The 20428-nt window shown below is 42.9% G+C and overlaps 1 protein-coding gene across 4 annotated transcripts in view; it reads right to left on the bottom strand.

The window, feature by feature from the left end:
- Nucleotides 1–243: 243 nt before the first annotated feature.
- Nucleotides 244–20428, bottom strand: part of LOC119862008 (ATP-binding cassette sub-family C member 6-like) — a 47586-nt gene continuing 27401 nt past the window's right edge. For all 4 annotated transcript variants that reach the window (XM_038417822.2, XM_043493254.1, XM_043493253.1 and 1 more), the window contains 16 exons: nucleotides 20175–20301; nucleotides 19453–19629; nucleotides 18873–19040; nucleotides 17482–17665; nucleotides 16996–17059; nucleotides 15819–15930; nucleotides 14442–14649; nucleotides 12806–13116; nucleotides 11143–11342; nucleotides 7587–7713; nucleotides 6489–6590; nucleotides 5599–5745; nucleotides 2901–3059; nucleotides 2465–2631; nucleotides 1699–1893; nucleotides 244–1130 (listed from right to left, as the gene is read on the bottom strand). In XM_038417822.2, the coding sequence (XP_038273750.1) occupies nucleotides 1022–1130; nucleotides 1699–1893; nucleotides 2465–2631; nucleotides 2901–3059; nucleotides 5599–5745; nucleotides 6489–6590; nucleotides 7587–7713; nucleotides 11143–11342; nucleotides 12806–13116; nucleotides 14442–14649; nucleotides 15819–15930; nucleotides 16996–17059; nucleotides 17482–17665; nucleotides 18873–19040; nucleotides 19453–19629; nucleotides 20175–20301 (2557 nt within the window). In that variant the 3' untranslated portion in view covers nucleotides 244–1021. The remainder of the gene's footprint in view (nucleotides 1131–1698; nucleotides 1894–2464; nucleotides 2632–2900; nucleotides 3060–5598; nucleotides 5746–6488; nucleotides 6591–7586; nucleotides 7714–11142; nucleotides 11343–12805; nucleotides 13117–14441; nucleotides 14650–15818; nucleotides 15931–16995; nucleotides 17060–17481; nucleotides 17666–18872; nucleotides 19041–19452; nucleotides 19630–20174; nucleotides 20302–20428) is intronic.

The following is a 20428-nucleotide window of genomic DNA, read 5'->3' as shown; positions in this document are numbered from 1 at the left end:
CACATTATCAGTAGGGTCATAAAATCAGGCACTTGTATTTATTTAAAAAATGGTGTTTCATCACCATGATCAATCCTTCTCCAAAGTCCCTTCTTTTTCAACCTTTCTTTTCCTAGACTTTTGAGACCTAGTGGTATTTTGTCCTGCTGCATACAGACCAATTTAGAATATCTGTTCTGCTTTCAAAAGCCTGGTCGCCGCTGTGATTCACTGGGCTACAAACCTGCACAGATCAAAAAATTGTGAAAGATTAGTTTTTATTTCATATGGGAGATAGTTAGGTGAGCAGCTGAATCCACATTACAGACATTTTTAAAATGATTAACATTCATTAAAATGTGCATGGAATTGAAAACTCGTGTAGTCATTTGTTACCAATAAAAATGCTATTTGTCCATTAGAACATTACCTGTCTAGTATGATTTCTTTGGCATTCCTAGAAATAGCCACAGCACTCCCATAAATGTTGCAATGTGTATTTTACCATTATTTATATTCTAAACAGAGCCGATTGGAAAGCTCAGTTATTTTGCCATAAATGTGTAAGATGTGAGTCCATATTTTTTATGCCTACTCTAGAATTCTAATGGGCTCATCTGATTAATTGGCTTAGTTTTCAAAATGAAATATCAAACACTCAATTATGTCCAATTAATTTGGAGCCGCATAAAACATTATACAGTGTTCGTCGCTCCCTCAGGAGAGTGATGACAGACTTGGTAACTAACATTCAGTTGCAACCATAATTTAATATACTCCAATGACTGAACGTGAAAACAGGACTCTTTCTTCATAGCCACCATATCAGCTATAGCCTGTGCTATACACAGGCATACGGGTATTATTTTTCAAATATACCAAGGCAGTTTCCCTTCACATATCCAGTGTAATTTGGGGCTCAGTTTCAAATAAGATTTGGTTACGTATCAGGCATATTCTAGCCAAACTGATGTAGCTGAATTAAGAACAGATCTGTTCTCTCAAATGGTGCTGGTAGTATGGTGTCTTCCTTGGGTGACAATCAGACAAGGCCTGATTCTTCAACCAGTCTGTAGAACAGTCCCTTCTGAGCTATTAATTTCTCTGGAGAATCAAATTCAGCAACCTGACCATTTTCCAAGACACAAATCCTGTGAATATTAAAAACAATGTAAGCACTAGGATACACAACAGTCACACTGAACTCAATATCTAAGCTACCATTATTCGAGCATGCCTCAGTTCCGCCCCTATACCCCCCCAGGGTTGTTTCTTGGAACCATTTGCAGGATAGTGGGCTTCTGAAGAGAGCTACTACTGATGGGATACTCCCTTGGAGAGACTAGGAATGGAGTAAATCTGGTCTTTGGTTTCACTCCAAACCACAGAGTTGTAACCGAGCAGGGAGAGGAGCTCCAGTGAGGAGACATTCAGCAGTTATGATTTATCTGTGAGTGGGCAAAAAAGGACTATGTAGAGCATGAAATGGACACAGATCTCACTTTCCTTCTGATTAACCCATGGCTAATGGCAAGAAGGCCCATCCTAAGCAGAGCCTTGAATGAGGTAAACAAAAAAGACAGAAATGAGACCTAAGTGGCTCCAAGGAAATGTCTCTCTCTAAAATGCTATGGGGTCTGTCCAGTTTAAAAAGCCTGCCTCTGTCTTTCTCTATCCTTGTGAAAATGAATGTGAACAAATATGCCAGTGAAAGGTTACCTGTCATAATCTAGAATGGTGTTTATACGGTGAGCTATTGTTAACACAGTCCACTCTTTGAACTGAGTCCTTATGGTCGATTGAATCTGAAGATCAGTTTCCAGATCCACCGCTGCAGTGGCCTCATCTAGCACCAGGATTTGGGCTTTCCGCAGGAGTGCCCTGGCCAGACAAATGAGCTGCTTCTGACCAACACTGAAAGCAAGAAGGACAGGTGGTGAACTAACAGGCTGTTTCTTTTCCTCAGGTTTAATCATAGAAGATTAGGGTTGGAAAAGACTTCAGGAGGTCATCTAGTGCAAGCCCCTGCGCAAAGCAATGATGAGTCTGAAAACAGCATAGCAGCTGATGGCTGCCTTTCTCCAGTGAGGCAGGCGCTGGGAATGTTAGCAGTGCAACTGATCTGGTTCTGGGGAGAAGACCGAGGGGCCACATATGCAACACTTGGTGCTGGTAGCACTACAGATAGCAGCATGAAGCAAGCCAAAGAAATGAGGGGATTATTTGTATTGCAGTAGCATCCAGGAGCCTACAGTGCTAGGTGTTGTACAAACACAGAACAGACTACCCCCCACCCCCAAGAGAATGTACAATCTAAGCAATTCCACAGTGCTAAAGGATTATACTGCTACAGCAAGTTTGCTCTGTGTTGACTATTGCTTTGTTTTACTAAATTAGATTTTTCTGTTTACATTTATTTACTTAATTTAGGAACTTTTACTAATTTGTGCACCCTCAGACACAATGTGCACTGCATTTATGGTACCTCAGGTTTTCCCCTCGCTCAGAGCACTCATGGTTCAATTGATCAGGCAGATCCAATACAAAGTTCTTGAGCTGAATCTGTTCCAAAACTGTCCAAATGGCTTCATCCGAGTGCTGGTTTAAAGGATCGAGGTTCATTCGTAGAGAACCAGCAAACAAAACTGGATCCTGAGTACAGACAGCACAAAAGATTCCTGAAATGATTGTTACAAAACAACATAGCTCCTTACCTTCCTTCCACTGCAGGAATCCTAGGGCAAAATGCTACAGCCAGTGTTATGTGGAAGATCACACAATGTGGTTACAGTGGTTACTTTTACCTTTTAAAAGCAATGAATTTACCTCTCTGTGACCTGCTTAAGCCTTCCTGCGGGTCATGGACATTAATGGAAATACCCTGTAGAATTGATAAATGCCTTTAGAAATTAACTTCATACCTGGGGGATAATAGTTATTTTGGCTCTAAGATCCTGGAGGCCTATTTGGGCAATGTTCACTCCATCAATTAAGATCTTGCCTTCTGCAGCTTCCATTAATCTCAAAAGACCCATGGCAAGAGTTGATTTCCCAGCTCCTGTTCTTCCAGCTATACCAATCTAAAAAAAAAATACAATGAAAGTTAGAATCATAGAATATCAGGGTTGGGAGGGACCTCAGGAGGTCATCTAGTCCAACCCCCTGCTCAAAGCAGGACCAATCCCCAACTAAATCATCCCAGCCAGGGCTTTGTCAAGCCTGACCTTTAAAACTTCTAAAGAAGGAGATTCCACCACCTCCCTAGGTAACGCATTCCAGCGCTTCACCACCCTCCTAGTGAAAAAGGTTTTCCTAATATCCAACCTAAACCTCCCCCACTGCAACTTGAGACCATTACTCCTCGTTCTGTCATCTGTTACCACTGAAAACAGTCTAGATCCATCCTCTTTGGAACCCCATTTCAGGTAGTTGAAAGCAGCTATCAAATCCCTGCTCACTCTTCTCTTCCGCAGACTAAACAATCCCTGTTCCCTCAGCCTCTCCTCATAAGTCATGTGTTCCAGTCCTCTAATCATTTTTGTTGCCCTCCGCTGGACGTTTTCCAATTTTTCCACATCCTTGTAGTGTGGGGCCCAAAACTGGACACAGTACTCCAGATGAGGCCTCACCAATGTTGAATAGAGGGGAACCATCACGTCCCTCGATCTGCTAGCAATGCCCCTATTTATACATCCCAAAATGCCGTTGGCCTTCTTGGCAACAACAGCACATTGTTGACTCTCATCCAGCTTCTCATCCACTGTAACCCCTAGGTCCTTTTCTGCAGAACTGCTGCCTAGCCATTTGGTCCCTAGTCTATAGCGGTGCATGGGATTCTTCCGTCCTAAGTGCAGGACTCTGCACTAGTCCTTGTTGAACCTCATCAGATTTCTTTTGGCCCAATCCTCTAATTTGTCTAGGGTTCTCTGTATCCTATCCCTACCCTCCAGCGTAACTACCTCTCCTCCCAGTTTAGTGTCATCTGCAAACTTGCTGAGGCTGCAATCCACATCATCCTCCAGATCCTTAATGAAGATATTGAACAAAACCGGCCCGAGAACCGACCCTTGGGGCACTCCATTTGATACTGGCTGTCAACTAGTCATGGAGCCATTGATCGCTACCCGTTGAGCCTGACAATCTAGCCAGCTTTCTATCCACCTTATAGTCCATTCATCCAGCCCATACTTCTTTAACTTGCTGGCAAGAATACTGTGGGAGACCGTGTCAAAATATTTGCTAAAGTCAAGGAACAACACGTCCACGGCTTTCCCCTCATCCACAGAGCCAGTTATCTCGTCATAGAAGGCAATTTAGATTAGTCAGGTGACTTGCCCTTGGTGAATCCATGCTGACTGTTCCTGATCACTTTCCTCTCCTCTAAGTGCTTCAGAATTGATTCCTTGAGGACTGGCTCCATGATTTTTCCAGGGACTGAGGTGAGGCTGACTGGCCTGCAGTTCCCAGGATCCTCCTCCTTCCCTTTTTTAAAGATGGGCACTACATTAGCCTTTTTCCAGTCGTCTGGGACCTCCTGTGATTGCCATGAGTTTTCAAAGATAATGGCCAAGGTTTAGGATGTATGTTTTACACCATTTGGCTCATAGCCATAGTTAAATTTTAGGACCATGGAATTGCCAGGTAACAAACCACTGGTTAAATTTGTCCAGCCTTTAACCATATCAGTCAGAGAAAAACATCTCATTAAGCACTTATTCCTTCAGTTCCATGCCCTGGATACAATGGTGGTGCTGACATATGGACTTTTCCTTTGTATTTTTCAACTACAAGCTATTCTCCCTTCATCTGCTGCTCTCCTTGCGCCTCTTTGAAAGCCATCCAATATCTTTCATCGGATTACAAAGTAAAGGCACTATTCCTTTGCTTAATGGTGGAGAAGACAAGTGGATCTGTGACTAACAGCCTATCCTATGTAGATCCTAGGTGTAATATCTGCCAGTCTTTCCTGTTCCAGGCCAGGAATTTAATTCCTTTTCAATGCAGCCTCATGGAATAGCTGTTGAGGACTGGCATGAATTGGCATCACTTTTGGTTACAGTTTGGTGGTACACATGAGCAGCCATGTGGATTCCAGCATAAATGCAACACACAGTCATTAGGACCAGGACACATGTGACTTGAAGGAATCTGACCATTTCTCCAAGAACCTTTGGCCTCACATTGTCAAAATATTCACCTAACATTCTTACAGTTGAGTAGCAACCCATAGGGAACTTTCCAATTGTTTTTTATTGGAGAGGGAAATCATTAAAAACCTTAGATGGAAAAAAACCAGAATAGCTGCCAAATATAAAGGAGCTTTGATGTTATACTAGATTAAAATAAACATCAAATTCCTTTAGAGCTGCTCTGCCAACTTCGTATAAAATAACAGGATCTGACTCACTAGAATTCCTAACACACAGCATCAAAACTGAAAACTAAGCCTATATTAAGAAGGGGTTCCCCAGTGCGCTAGGAGACTCTGAAGGCCAAACGTCCTGTGTGTTCAAGCCTTAAACTCTTTGAGACAGGGACTGTTTTCAGTTTTGTAGCAGCTGCCTATTGTAAAGCACTGTGCACACTTGCAGCTCCAGAGAAATAAATGGCCTTGCTTACCTTCTCTTGCCCATTTATTTTTATATTGATGTTTTTCAGTGCGAACGCTAAATTTGGCCTGTATTGCACACTATAGTTTCTAAATTCAATTGCTGCTTCAGTTGGCCAAGCCTGACTTGCAGAATTACTGCCCAGAGTCCAGGGAGCCTGTGTAAAAGAGAAACAAACAGCACCTTTGTAAGCTGTTTTAAGTCTTCAAGTAATATGGCTATAACCAAAATGGAAAACTTCTCAAAGCATGCGTGCAAAAATTCTTTCTGGATCTCTTTAAAAACTTCTTTAGAGGCAGCATTTATTCTTCATAAAAATTGTTGAAGTTAAAATTAGTTTTTTTATGCAAAAATCCAGATTACTTTATTAACTGAAGTTTGGGTATAAGCATTTTATATGCACATCAGATTAATTACATTATCAGAAAACCATACTGACTGTTCTAACTATACTCAGATTAATGGATCCTCACAAATGTCCCTTTGTGAAAATCGGCTCTGACACACTCAGTTCAATCTATGTTGATATGATAACCATGAAGAGATAGTACCTGTTCATTTTTAATGATTGTTGAGATTCTCAGTCAACCCTTATAACATCAGATCTGAGATGCCACAATTAGTCCCTATTCTAAGCATGGAGAAAACCCTACAGTGCATTCCATAGATGTGATAACAGTTAACAAATTATACTTTTTTTAAAATGCCAACTACAGCTTCACTGGTTTAAGGAAATAAATTGAGCAGAGGTTATTAAGAACACCTAGTTATTTTAAAGTAACCTAACCGGGTCTCTGGGAATTAAAATGGGGAGGTGTTGATCCTTCAAACAGAAAAATTGCTGATCTGGTTTGTGACAAATTCCAATTCAAAGGGTGGGAACAATGGTTGGTTAGTTACCTCTTTTGGAGTTTTTGAATACTCTCTCACTCTCTCCACGGAAACAATATTGTTTTCTATTTCTGTCCAGGAGCGCACCATCCAGTTCAAAACGCCCGTTATCTACAAAAGGAAAGAGGACTGGCTAGAAATGAAATACAGACTTTGACCCTGTTCTTACAAAGTCCTTGGCACTTTGTAGGATCAGGGCCAGTGTTTGCACAGGGGACCTCCCTGGATAAGCTATTAAGAGATTGTCTGTCTGCAAATTTGTTTTGCAAGTCAAAATAAAATAAATCCTGATGACACCAGGCCTTTCTGGAAAAGGGAACATGAAATTTTGCCAGGCCACGTTGGAGGAGCTTTGCCAGCTCACCCTGAGGCTACCTCAGTGCCAATTTACCAAGAATTAGATGTTACTGCCTGTCTTATGTCTTCCAGCTCTTAAAAGTAAGATGAAAACAGTTCAAGATAATCTGCAACTAGTCACATGAACATGAAAATAGACACTGAAAAAAACCATTTGGTGTTTAAACTCCAGTGACTTTACAGCGAATTTAAGCTTAAATTCAAATGAACAAGATGGATGTTGCAAGTATTTGAGACTCGTTCTCTGTAAGGTCCTATATTCTATAAATAATAGTGACAGGGTTCTGAGACTAAAAAAATAAGGGAGTCTATAAAAACTAGCTTAATGTCTGGAAAGGAATAGAAATATTTCCAAGCTTTTTTTTCCAAAAGTCAATGGAAGCATCTTGTTTAAAATAATAAATTCCCTTCCAGTATTTGCAACTCAAATTGTACTTGAGAGTTTGCTATTGCTTAAGAAATCTTAAGAATAGGAGGCTGGCTAATCTATTCTCATTGTCCAAGCTGAGAAATGTCCAACATAAACAGTACAACTAGTGGAAAGGAAATTAGGGTCTTAAAAATTCTTCCAGTTTTAATTCTCTAGAGCCTGTTGCTAGCAATCTATGTGCTAATCAAATGACTAAGGGCTGCGGGATTGGATCCTTACAGAGCTATTTGTGATAGAGGTAAGGATTTTAAAAAATGATTTGTAACCTGACAGTCCCTTCTGATGAAATAGCAAAATCATGCACTGCTGCTTTGAATTACCTGAAGAGCACACGAAATGGAAAAGCCAACAGTCCCTGGACTAAGATGTGTTTTGCTAATCACAGCAAACAGGGCTGCAAACAACACGATACCATTACCTAGAAACTCTAGGTTTGTAGCAAGCCACCTGCAAGCAAAGAGGAGAGGATTTAGCCCACCTCCATTCTCTTTACATTCTCGTTTCCTCTCAATTTCATATACCACCTGCAACTATTTTTGTAAAATGTTTGTGGAGCCTTCTCAGGAAAGGGTGTTAAATAAGATCATTATGATCATGGGGTTGGCTTTTTCCATAACCACTAGCAAGCCTCTGGAATTGACAGCAGTGCTGGTCTGTAAATGGCCCATGCGCTGTGCCACAGCTTTTCCACTATAGCCTGAGTCTATCATTTCCACCAGGTGAGCAGCTTTGGTTCAGAGCCTGGAATTGTTGCTCTGAGCCTGGCACCAGCATTGAATGGCTCATCCCTTGGCATTAGTTCTGATGTAAGCTGGGTCTGAAGTCCCCCCCCCCCCCGACATCTAATGATGCACTGGGGGGAGGGGGAGACTTCAAGATCAGAGCTTGTTTGCATAGACATGCCTGCTCTATCTTAGTGCCCAGCATGATGGAGCTGCTTTGCCAAAGTGATCAATTTTGACTGGTTTGGGTTACAAATCACTCTAGTATTCAAATGCAGGGATAACGAAATGTTATCCATATTGCATGAGTAAAGGGCAGCAGAACTGTGCTTAGCATGCCCTGATTGAGGGGATCACCCTAAATTGATGCCAAATTCCAGTGATGAGTGGATGAGGACAAGTGTTCCTAATTGGTAGCGTGGACACTGTCTAAAGAGTCCTAGACACTTTTTGACCTTCCCCTCTGCAGTGTTTAATGACAGAGCTGCTTAGACTCAATTAAGAGGCCTTGTTTCCAAGTGGTGATTCCTAAAGCTTGTCCTCACTGCTGAGCAAGTGTAAGGCTAAGCCCTGGATCTTGTGTGGGAACAGGTAAAGGCAACACAGAAACTGTCCTGGCAGTGAGGTTCCCTGCTACCTGCTGAAATCACTGAGAGCTGGGTGAAGTGGTGGAACCTCAGAATGTGACATTGCAGAAGCTCAGCAGCACAGAGATGGCAGACAGTGGGAGTGATGGCAGAGAGACAGAGGTAGCAGTGAGAGGCGACTAGCTGCAGCAGAGAGTAGTGAACCCCACTCCCGCATGAATGCACCTCTGAATTCTGGGTCTTTGCTAACCAAGGACCATCAACTGTGAGTGGGGCGCCAGGGAGGGAAATGGGAGTGGTGTATTAAGGGACATTTCTTCATTGGATTTTGTGACATTATCTGATTAAAATATGACCATGCAAAATCACGGTTGCTACCACTGTTATATAATTGCAACGAATCTTATACCAAATATGACACGTGGCCAGATAGGGTTAAGCAGCTTGCAGGATAAATGACCCAAAGTCAACCATTAGAGCCATGTTAAAAAAGTATGTGAAAGGTAATTAGGGCCACTCCGTGCTAGATAAGCTAGAACTTTGAAATGCAAACCTGTATTGTTAGAGAATTGGAGGTGATACTAAATGTGTGTGTGTGTGTGTGTGTGTACTTAAATCTTGTAGGATGTTAGCCATGTAAACAGACAGTTCCTGGCTGTCACTATAGCTATTGATTTAGAGATCAAAAGGACATATTAACATTTAAATGAACTGTAAACACAGTAACATCACTGTATTCATCTCTCTTTGAAAAGTATATCAAATCATCTGTTAATCAGTGAAGCTAATTATTGGCAATGTTTAAGAAACAGGTCTACTTCAAAATCCCCATGATTGCCTATTATTGGCTGAAGGACTCTGACCTGTCAAAGAGAGCCTGAAACGGTATAAAGATGCCTTGGGTCCCAGTCCTTTGGATCTCAGATCTGCTTGATGCTTCATGCAGGGGAAGTTTAAGCCCAAAATTGAGATCTCCAATCCTAATCTGGAATCACCCTGAATATGAATATTGGACTATAACCTATGGAATATTTCTGAAAGAACTCTTTGTAACTACAAAGCTCACCATGAATTTGATCTCAAGAATGGTACTCTCATTTGTATGTATACTGATCTTTTAACCATACTCTTTTTTTTCTTTTTTAATAAATTTTAGTTTAGTTAATAAGAATTGGCTGTAAGCGTGTATTTGGGTAAGACCTGAAATATTCATTAACCTGGGAGGTAACGTGTCCGATCATTTGGGATTGGTAGAACTTTTTTATATGATTTAAGATTTTCAGTAATCTAAATAAAATACGATGAGGTACCTGGGTGGAGGCCTAAGGCTGTGGTGTTGGCTTCTGGGTAACCAGCGAGGTATCATAAAAGATGTTTCTGTGCTGGCTTGATGAATCTAAGCATTGGAAATCCACCAGCTTTAAGGATTGTCTGCCCCATTCTTTGCCGTTCATCCTAATTGAGTGACCTCAGTTGGTTCCGCTGGGACTCCGGTCACAGACTTTCACACCACAAGGGGAGAAACTGAGGCAAAGGATGCTGCCCAACATACTTTGGGGGGAGTGTTTGCATATGGTCACATGCTTTTGTATTGAGGTTGTGGTGTTTTCCCAAATTAATGTCGGACTCTCTTTTCCCTTTTAATCAAAGTTTGTATTTTATTGTACACAGACTCAATGCTGGTGTGACAGGGCGACGACTCATGGCTGTGGCGCCTCCTGCTGGTTGTCCAAGGAATTAGCTTTTTTCAGCCAAGAGCGCCCTCTGTCCGTATCTCGCCTGCCGCTGGCCCCGTGCCCCTCCCGGACCCCGGTGCCCTTCTAGATTAGGGTTCTGCCCCCTAGCAGTACCCCCTCAGTCTGGGTCTCCCCTCCCCAGGAAACCCCCCAACCCCCATCCCTCCCTTGCCTCAGTGGTTACTGTAAGTTATCATCTAGCCCCCGCTCCCTGGGTCAGACTGCAGACTGTACCACTCATCATCGGCAAGGGGGGTCGGACCAGCTGCCTCTGTCTAGGTCTGGGCTGCTTCTCTGCAGCTTTAGTACCCTTTCGTGGGCCTTTCCCACAGCTTGCAGCCTGGGGCTTTGCTAGGCTGGAGCTCCCCAGCTCCTTCTGCCCTTCCCCAGCACTAGGTACCCTCCTTAGCTTCCCAGGCAGCCAGGCCCTCCTCTCTCCATGTAGCTAGAGAGTCTCCCTCAGCTCCTGGCTAATAGCCCTCTTATAGGGCCAGCTATGGCTACTTCCCCAAATCAGCTTAGCTTTCCTCCAGCTACAGCCCTCTCTTACGGCTGTTTTAAGCCCTTTGAGGCATGGTGGGATGATCACCCCGCCACAGCTGGTGAGAAGGGAAGTACTGCCACTTAGAGACACCAAGGGGGAGTGGTGTTTAGCTTGCCCAGATTACTGAGTGGGACTCAAGCTGGTTCTGTTCTCTTTTTGTTAAGAGAAACCCTGAGATACTGAACCCAGCCCTTGTTGCTGTCGACTCCATCTGGCAGACGGGGTGCACTAATCTCTAGTTTCATGAGAATAACATAATTGTGTCCCCTACCTTTGCAGCTCCATACCTGTCAGCGATGACCCCAGGGAAGTATGTTCTCTGGTTCTCATCCACTCTGGAATCATTCTGTAAAATAAACCTCGGTTGCTCCTTGTAAGCACGAATCACGCTGCTCCCTTGGAATGTCTCTGAAATGTGGGAATAGATGGGCGAGCGACTCGCAGATTCCAGGCGTCTCAGCTGGCAGGAGGTGGCAACGTAGAAGTTCTGAGTCAGAGGGAAATGGAAAGGATATGTGATTACCAGTATGTTTCCCCTACTAGGCTAATTCATGAGGGGAACTGATCATGTTCAGAAAATTAGAAATGATGCAAAAATACAGCAGTGCACGTTAACCTGATGTTATAAAACCTAATGTGCGGGCAGCATGTGTTTATTGGGTGAGATAATGTGCCTTTAAGAGGCATGGCGTAGAACTTGTAGCCTGGGTGAATGGGGTATAAGGAGGCCTTTGTGTCCTTGGGGGCACTGTCTAAGTTCAGGCAGCCTCTCCAGGTTGCCCTATGGGCTGCAGCATTACCTGGAATCTCCACAGTGCTGCATGCTGCAATCCTATCCCTGGCATGCCCCCATGCCAAGATTTGTGAAAGAGTCCTCGGAGAGTAGCTGTAGGGCTGTGCTCGACATACCTGCATCAGGGGAATCTCTGGGTCCTAAAAGCCCTGGTTCTGGCTGTTTTAAGCAGGAGCAGGGGGTCAGGATCTCACCCATCATTTCTATACTTCCTCCATTTTAAAATCTTTCCTGACCTCTCAAACTTTGCCTCTAGTTCAAGACTGTAGATTGGTTCTCCTAAGCTGTAGGTTGCTATTCACCCAGTACAACAGGCTATGCCCGAGAGCAGGGTGTCTTGCTGTAGACTGAGTGTACCAGGTCAAGCAGATCTCTCCAGAAAGAATAGAATCTGTTGAAGTGCTGCATGGCACTGTGACAGGCCAGATTATTTCCTGCCCATTTCATTATGTCCTGTGTAACTGGTACACCGATAGCAGAATTCCATGGCGTGAATGGAACTGCAGAGTGGTACTGACTGCTTCAATCCCATCCTTCCCTGCTCAGGTGGGATTTCATGATGAATCCCTTGTTGTTTACCTGCCTTAGTCATTAAAGTAGCAAAGCAGACTGATCTCAATTTTCTGTAACAAGTAAAAGTACTCAAGACTTCTGATATTCCCCCGACAAACCCCCTCCTCTGCCCCCAGTCCTCCCTGGCAAAGTTATTTGACATTTCAGAGAACCAGACTGGGAGAATAAATGGGTGCATTGAAAAGCATCTGCCTCTCTGGCACACGTTTTATGTTAAAGGTGGCACAGAAAGACTGAAGAAGAGGAAAAACACTTTGGGCCTTAGTCTGATCTCCTTTACACTGATGTCAATCAGGAATCTCCACAGACATTCCACCTAAAACCATCATGATATCTCAGGCCTTCTAGTAAGGCTTTGGAGACAGATACTGAGAGCCTGGATTCTGTGGGAAGACTCTCTTTCTAAGATTAGTCACTGGTGGTTTTGGTTCTGGCATGAAATCAGAGGTGAAAAAACACTGACTGAAAATTTAAGCCCCTCAGAACAGTCTGGGTCTAGTTCAGGTTAGTCTAAACAATGGGAGCAGGTTCCTGTAGGAAAGGGCGTAGGTGGTTTAGATCAGCCATGTATCTCAAAATCCTACCTGGAACATGGCATACAGCACTGTCAGTGGCATTATTGCCACCACCGCTATTGGCGTGGCCACTATAACAACTATGTAGATCTCCAGTAAACTGAACAAGAATCCCAACAGGGACTTCAGTTTCTCGGGGATAACGGAATCAATGGCATCGGTTTCTTTGAAGAATCGGTTCAGCAAGTTTCCGATGGGCGTCTGCTCAAAGAACATCATCGGGGATCTGGCAACGTTCTCCAGTAACTGCTGAAAGAGCTTGTGTGATGCAATCACTCCTCCTAGCAGGACGGCTGCAGTCGATCCGAATTTGCCAATGGCTGCAATGGAAGGGAAGGGAAGTCATGCAACCTAGTCTCTGATTTCTCAGCTGAAAGCACGTTAAAGGGAGTTTTTCTTGAATGTGACTTTGGTGCTGGTGAAAGGTGCTGGTCTATTTTTACTGCTATTTTTTATTTATATTGAGTTGGTGTCTCGGAGCCCCATTCATGAACCAGGAGCTCATTGTGATTGGCAGTGTATAAACACAGAACAAACAGACAATCCCTGCACCAAGGGGTTTACAGTCTAACAGTCACTCCAGAGCCCAAGGGCTTGTATCTGCAGAATAGCCATAGAATGGGCATCAGCATGTGTAAATTTGATTGAACAGTTAGTTCTGTCTCTTACCAAACAGCCCTGAAGATAGAAGCCCTATGTTCTCCAGTGAATGTGCACATAACTGGGATTATGCTGAATTAAATTAACTCTCATGAGTTGGGTAGACTCCCATGTATCCAGTTAGATTCACTATTACAGCAGGAACAGTGCTATAGTTAAGTTGCCTAAAGCTTCTATTCTAATCCCGTTTTAACTAGTTCAAAACTTTCATCATTTGGGCTTACATTTTTCAGATTTTGTTTTTGCCCTAAACTGATTTTTTTTTTTTGTTGAGAGTTTCAGCAAAACATTTTAGCTATTTTTGATTAGGAGAAGAATTAAACAATGTACACATTTCAAATAATACAAATTTTTGCAGCCTTTTTCTAACAGCTTTTTAGATCTAAAAGGCCTAGGGCTGTAAAAAGATTAAATCTGGCCCTCATTGAGAAATGAGATTTGAATTTGGCTAAATTATGATTTGAGTGAAGAGAGGATAGGAAGGGGGTAAGAGGAAGAGAGGGGAGGGGAGATAAAGGGGGAGTAGTGAATGAAATTGGGAGAGATGGAAAAGTGAAACTGACATCATAGTCTCCCCCAACATGTGGATTTTTCATTGGTACCAGATCATTCAGTTCTGACAAAGAGAGGTAGTCTGGCTAAAGATGGGGGAACCACCCATCATGCTCAGTTGCAATGCACACTAGAGAGAAGAACTCAGTGCACACACAAGCAAGCCAGAGTTTTATGCGGTGACACTGGGAATATTGTTCAAATACCGTAACCAAAAAAAAACCCACCAAAAAAATCAGTTCACACTATGCAAATGTGTGTCAGAACTTGTTTTTTTAGGTCCTGTGCCAAGTCTTTTCATTTGTTGCCAAAAGCCCAGCAGACTAGCACCTCTAGGACATGCCGAAGTTTGTATGATGGGAAAATTTCCTGGAAATGGGAAAGAGGGAGGCAAATGATATGCAGAAGAATTAGGTGACCGGGTCAAGCAAACCTTGAAGGACTCCAAGAACACCGAAGACTCCAACTCGCAGCTCTGTGTGCTGCTGCGTTCTGTTATGAACAGGGTCATCTGCCCACATGCTGAGCCAGTAACCACGACAAAATGAGGCAGCTTGCTGACACACGAACAAGAGCACAATGTACAAACAGATCAGAGGCCCTGTGGTCCTCAGGTAGTCTAGATAAATGGAACTATTGACCTGGAGTGAAGCAATCAAAAAAGGAGGAGGGAAGGAAGAGTCAGGCTTATTAAGCAGTCTGTTCCTGAGCGAAGAAATGCTGTATGGTGTATGTTCTCTGTTACGCATCACATGCCATGACAGCCTCATTAATCTTTGTCCTATCAATGCAGGATGAATAATTTGAAGCCATGTTGACCAAGCTCAAGGCTTTAACCAGTGATTGCAAACAATGTACAAATGCTTATTGGGTTGAAAGTATCATTATTTGCAGTAATGAATGTTGCTATCTCTTTGAGCCATACTATGATCCACTTTATTCCCATTGGTGAGTGATTACTTGACAAGACCCATTAACTACTCATGTGGGTAACTGATCACCTGCAGGAGTTCAGGGATTGCTATCTGGCCCTTAAGGTGAAAGCAACATCTTTTGAATGTGCTTCCCTCAGACACGACTCTCCTTAAACACAACTCCATCCCCCTTTGGGACTAAGACCTCCCATTTGCATCTGTTCTCTGTAACTGGGTTTAAACCTTTGACCCTGACTATTCTTTTCCCTCCCACATCTCCTCATCACCCCTCCACGGCCCGCATATACTGTGCTCTGGACTCCACTTCTGCTGAAATCTTCATCCATGCCTACATTCTCTCACCTGGGTTTTAACCTCTACAAGACGCATCTCTACCTTCACCCGCAGCCATGGAAGAGCAACATCATCACTTCTAACCATACATTTCAGGACATGGTTCAACTGCCCTCCATGAACCTTATCCGACCTTATGAGTCTCCTGTCACTTGCCTCACTGCTTCCCCCCGGTTGACTCAAAAGACTTTCCCTCTGTAACACAAGCCACTTGAAACCGCCTTGTATCTCTCCACACGTCATCATGGAAAGACTTTCCTCCTCATCTCTACAATTTTCTCTCCCTCTCTTGCTGTTTTATTCTAATTTTCTAGATACACTTTAGCTCTATAAAGCATTTTTGGGGATACGGTTTGTATGAAAGATGCTACACAAAATAAGGTTGAACAGGACAAGACCTTCAACTGGTGCAAACTGGTGTCACTCTGACTTGCATGGTGTTATGCTGATTTACACCAGATAAGGATCTTAGTATAAGTTCCTGTTACAGTGACAGGTTTATTGTACATTTCATTACTCTAACAAGGAATTGCTGCAGTTACCCTGCTGGTTTGAACTTTCTCCCCTTCTGTTAATCTTCCCGCATCTTTTGGGGCTGTCGCAGCTGTGCAGTCTTGATTTATGGCTTTGGCTCCATCTCTCATAATAGAAGATCTGTTGATTTATAAAAGCAAAACAAACATTATTTTTTATCCAAGACCATGAAGTTTTTAAGCCTGACTTAGAGGGCTGTGATTTCTGTGGTTCACGGAATTACTCAGAGCATTCCTTGCATTACAGGGCACACCTCCAGCAAGGTGAATCCGGAACAGATTGGTGATGAACAAAACTTCTTAGCATCCAACTGCGGATTGGATTATATGTTTGGCCTCTGTTTCCCAGAGGACAGATGTTCACATTCCCCAAACTCGCAGCTATTGTGGAGTCTCAGCAGAGAGGCCAAGGATTAAATGGGTACAGAGACTGAAATACACTCTCATGCAGGGAGGTGGTACATTGGCATACAGAGAAGCTTGCAGTGCTGCTGCCAGTGCTTTTACTGTTCTGAGGATAATCCACAAGACTTCAGCTTTTAATGCTGTCAATCCAGCACCATCCAAAAGCAATGAAAATTTAGTTAACTATGTGATACACCACATAAGTGAGGACTAGTGACCTTGATGAATCAAATATTTAAGCAAACTTTACTAATAAGTATCGGGTAGCCGTGTTAGTCTGTAAGTCTATCTTCAACCTATCCTGGAAAATGATCCCTCGCTCTATCTTTACTAATAACAGTTCACTTGTTAATGGAGTCTGAACCTGCCTCCTATGGGAGCTGTTTGTCAGTTACTGTGATTGACAACCCACTATGGCTTCAGTCAAAAATGTGTACTCCTTGTTTACCTTGCCATCTCTTACCTCCCTTTAACAACTACTAATTGATCTGTGGTTTTAATAAAAGAAGAGTGGGACTCTATCAACCTCATGGTATGGAAGTGCCTAGCATCTGAACTCTGGGGAGGAAACTTACAGCTCTTTGGGAAGTATAGAGAAAATATTATTAAAAGTGCTCAGGTGGTGGTGCCTGTTCACAGCCATTCATTCCATCCATGTGCACATCTTATTCATTTACAGCCTGGTCCAAACTCCACTGAACTCAGTAGAAATCTTTCCATTGACTTGAAAGGGCTTTGGAGCAGGCGCTTGCTTTGGTGCCTGAGGCACGTCTACACTCACCTGCAGAGCTTTCCTGAGGACACAGCATTTCTGGAAGCGATGATGTCCTTGGTGCTTCCCGCGGCTGTGGAATAAATATTCTTGTAATACCTTACATCCTCCTTTTGTTCTGTTTAGCCTCTGAGAGAACGAGGGGTCATTGGAAAGAACTCCCGATAAACGTAAGTGCAAAGCTGCAGTGACGGCACAGGCATTGAATAAATGTGTGTTAATAGCATTATCCTTGCCTAATAAGATGGTGGCATTCATGCATTGTTCATAATTAGCCCCATTTAGTGGGATGCATCACAGTATGGGATCTCATAGGAAAATGCCTGAGATTTCATGAATAGGAAAAAGCTAATGTTTATTGATTGACTCTTCCTGATCTGCTCTTTCATTTGCTCTTTCCCTGTGTGAACAGTAGTGGATCTCCACTCAGACAACTTTCATTAATCAGAAAACACATGAATCATGAAACTGAAAAGAGTTATTCAGTTGGCGTACCTTGTAAATCACAGCCCTCTTTCTCTTCTGCATTGTTATATGAAAGGAGAAAATCTGCAAAAGACCCGTTTCTCTGTAAAAGTTCTTGGTAGGAGCCAGTTTCGGAAATCTCTCCATCCATCATCAGAACAATATTGTCCACTTGGGGCAAAATGTTGATTGCACGAGTCACCAGAACACGAGTCTACTTTAAATAAATAAATAAGTTATAATTGCTCTAGCCTTCTGCTGCCCTGCGCAGCCTCTCTTGTCTACTGAAGGGACTGCACAGGTGAGCGCCTCTGGCAGTGGGATTGATCTAGTCAGTTTCACCATCGATATTACCACCAAGGCTGAACCTCTCAACTTGGATGGCATTCCTCGGATTCTGTGTCAGATTTATTATCACTGACTTGAATGTCTTAGAGCCAAATTCATCTATTCTGCAACTCCATTAACTTCAGTGAAGTTACACCTGGTACGATATTTCCACACAACTGTATGTGGGAAGAAAGTCATTAAAGATTTTTTTCAAAATAAGACTCAAACATGTCTCTATTTCTAATATATAATCAAACTCTTTGCGAGTGCTGATTAAGTCTAAAGTCAGTTCTATGTGTGTCTTTCTGAATTTCAATCTCATAATTACACTGACAGGCTGATAGATCTAATTGTGAATACAAATTTGACATTTGTAAGCACTGATTGCTTGTTTTAATATATCTTTTTACTGAACTCTTACACTAACTGGACTAATAATCAGCACTTCCAGAATCCATTCTAATTACACATTGATGTTGGACTTTAATCTTGGTTTTGTCAGAATGCTCTTCTCCATATTTGTCCAATTAAAAAAGAGTGCCAACTAACAAAGCGCAGGCACTTAGAATTTACATACTAATGAAACAAAATCCATGCCACAGCATAAATTGCAAAACTACCATACAGCCAACCAGTTCTCCACTCTACTGCACTGAGAGGTGATATTCAGATTGTTTCTGACACGAATAAGGACTGCGAAGAGCATCTTTCAGAAAGCAGAAAAAGAAGAGAAACACTTAGACTAGATATTAGGACAAAGTCCTTTAATGCACGAGCAATCGGGCTGTGGGAGTGGTCAAGGTGCCATCGCTGTAGATATCCAACAAGGGCATAGAGCAGACAGATATGATCTATTTTTAGAGTAGCAGCCGTGTTAGTCTGTATTCCCAAAAAGAAAACGAATACTTGTGGCACCTTAGAGACTAACGCATTTATTTGAGCATAAGCTACCTCGAAAATACTCCTTTTCTTTTTGCAGATATGATCTAGTGATTATTCCTACTAAATGCAGGCATTGAAAGAGGCTGGATGACCAAAACCATTTTCTTCATTTATTTTTGATGGTGGGGGATATTAATTTGTCTACATACCCTGTCCTTCAGTATGCCACTGGGTCCAATGACGTGTTCAAAAATATGCTGTCCAACCTGGGCATCCACGGCTGAAAGGGGGTCATCCAGTAGGTAAACCGCTGCCTTCTTGTACACTGCCCGAGCTAGACTCATTCTTTGTTTCTGCCCTCCAGATATGTTTATCCCCTGTTGAAATACAATGATGTATTTCATATGCTCCGGTATGTGTTTTGACCCTTTTCACTATCTTACACTGAGACTTAACGAGTTTAATGGCACTTTCTATATTTCCTGTATGAAGTGCTTTCATTACTAAAGGCAGAATCAGTCAGCCCTGTGTGATCAATAACTGCAGCCATGCAGGAGGGGATCCTATAACAGCTTGGAGTTATTGATTTTGGCCTACGTTTTCAACCATTTCTCCTAGTTTGGGGTGCCTCAATTTTCAGGTGGCCAGTCTGACACCTTTAAATTAGAGCCTGTTTTTTCAGCAAGTGCTGAGCACCTGCCCTCTCCCTTTAAGGAGTTTCAAGCTGGGCACCCACAGTCACCAGGCACGCATGGAAAGCTTGGCGGGAGATAGTAACTGGTCAAATACCTTCTCTCCTATTTCACTTTTACTTCCTGCAGGGAAGCTCTCCAGATCTGGCTGCAATGCACAAGCATCAATCACGCTGTTATACCAGCTTTCATCCATCTCTTCTCCAAAGATGATATTCTCTTCCACGGAAGCATTTTGTATCCAATCTTGCTGGGGGACATAAGCTACTGTGCCCTATAAAATGGAAATGGTGAAATCACTAATGCATTTCTCTCAGAAGCAAAAAAATATATATGTTCTATAGAGCAGAAATACGGTGTTTTACGATCACCTCCCTAGATTTACCTTATTGCCATTGTGTAATGCAAAAATATGAGAGCCCAAGGACTAACAATAAGTGGCTCTTACAGAGTGCTATTTCCCCATAGATCTCAAAGCACTTTGCAAAGTAAGGGAAGTGCCATTAGCCCCATTTTACAGATGGGAAAACTGAGACACAGAAAGGTGAAATGACTCACCCAAGCTGTCACAGAAAGTCAGTGCCAGAGCAGAGAATAGAACTTAGCCCCCCTAGTCCCAGGTCATTGCCTAAGTCACTGGAGCAAATTGGGAGGCAAACCTGCAGCCAGCCCAGGGTTCCTTGCTCAAGCCCCTCCTCCCTCCAATGTTTGGCAGAAGATGGATTTTCACCAAATATCTATGACTCCATGTGCAACCTTGTCAGCATGGTAACTGCTCATATGTGCTAACTGGAAGCAAACACTCAGGGAGAGCTTTACCTTAATAGCCACGTAGCCATCCAATTTCTGCAGCTCACCAAGTAACGCGTATAGCAGGGAAGACTTTCCTGCTCCCACCTGGCCAACCACAGCGAGTAGGCAGCCTTGGGGCACAGTTAGATTTATCCTGCAAAGAGACCGCCCCGCATGTCCCCAGGTTAGTACCTTTTTAGATGCAGCATTTGCAAGGGAAACTAGCCACATTTTTGCTATTGTCTCTTAAAGAGAGAAGAAAAAAGTTGCTTCCCTTTCCT

Source organism: Dermochelys coriacea, chromosome 10 (assembly GCF_009764565.3).
Source record: "Dermochelys coriacea isolate rDerCor1 chromosome 10, rDerCor1.pri.v4, whole genome shotgun sequence".
Classification (NCBI taxonomy): domain Eukaryota; kingdom Metazoa; phylum Chordata; order Testudines; family Dermochelyidae; genus Dermochelys; species Dermochelys coriacea.
Note: the sequence above shows the minus strand (reverse complement) of the source record. Positions and strands in the feature narration are given on the sequence as shown.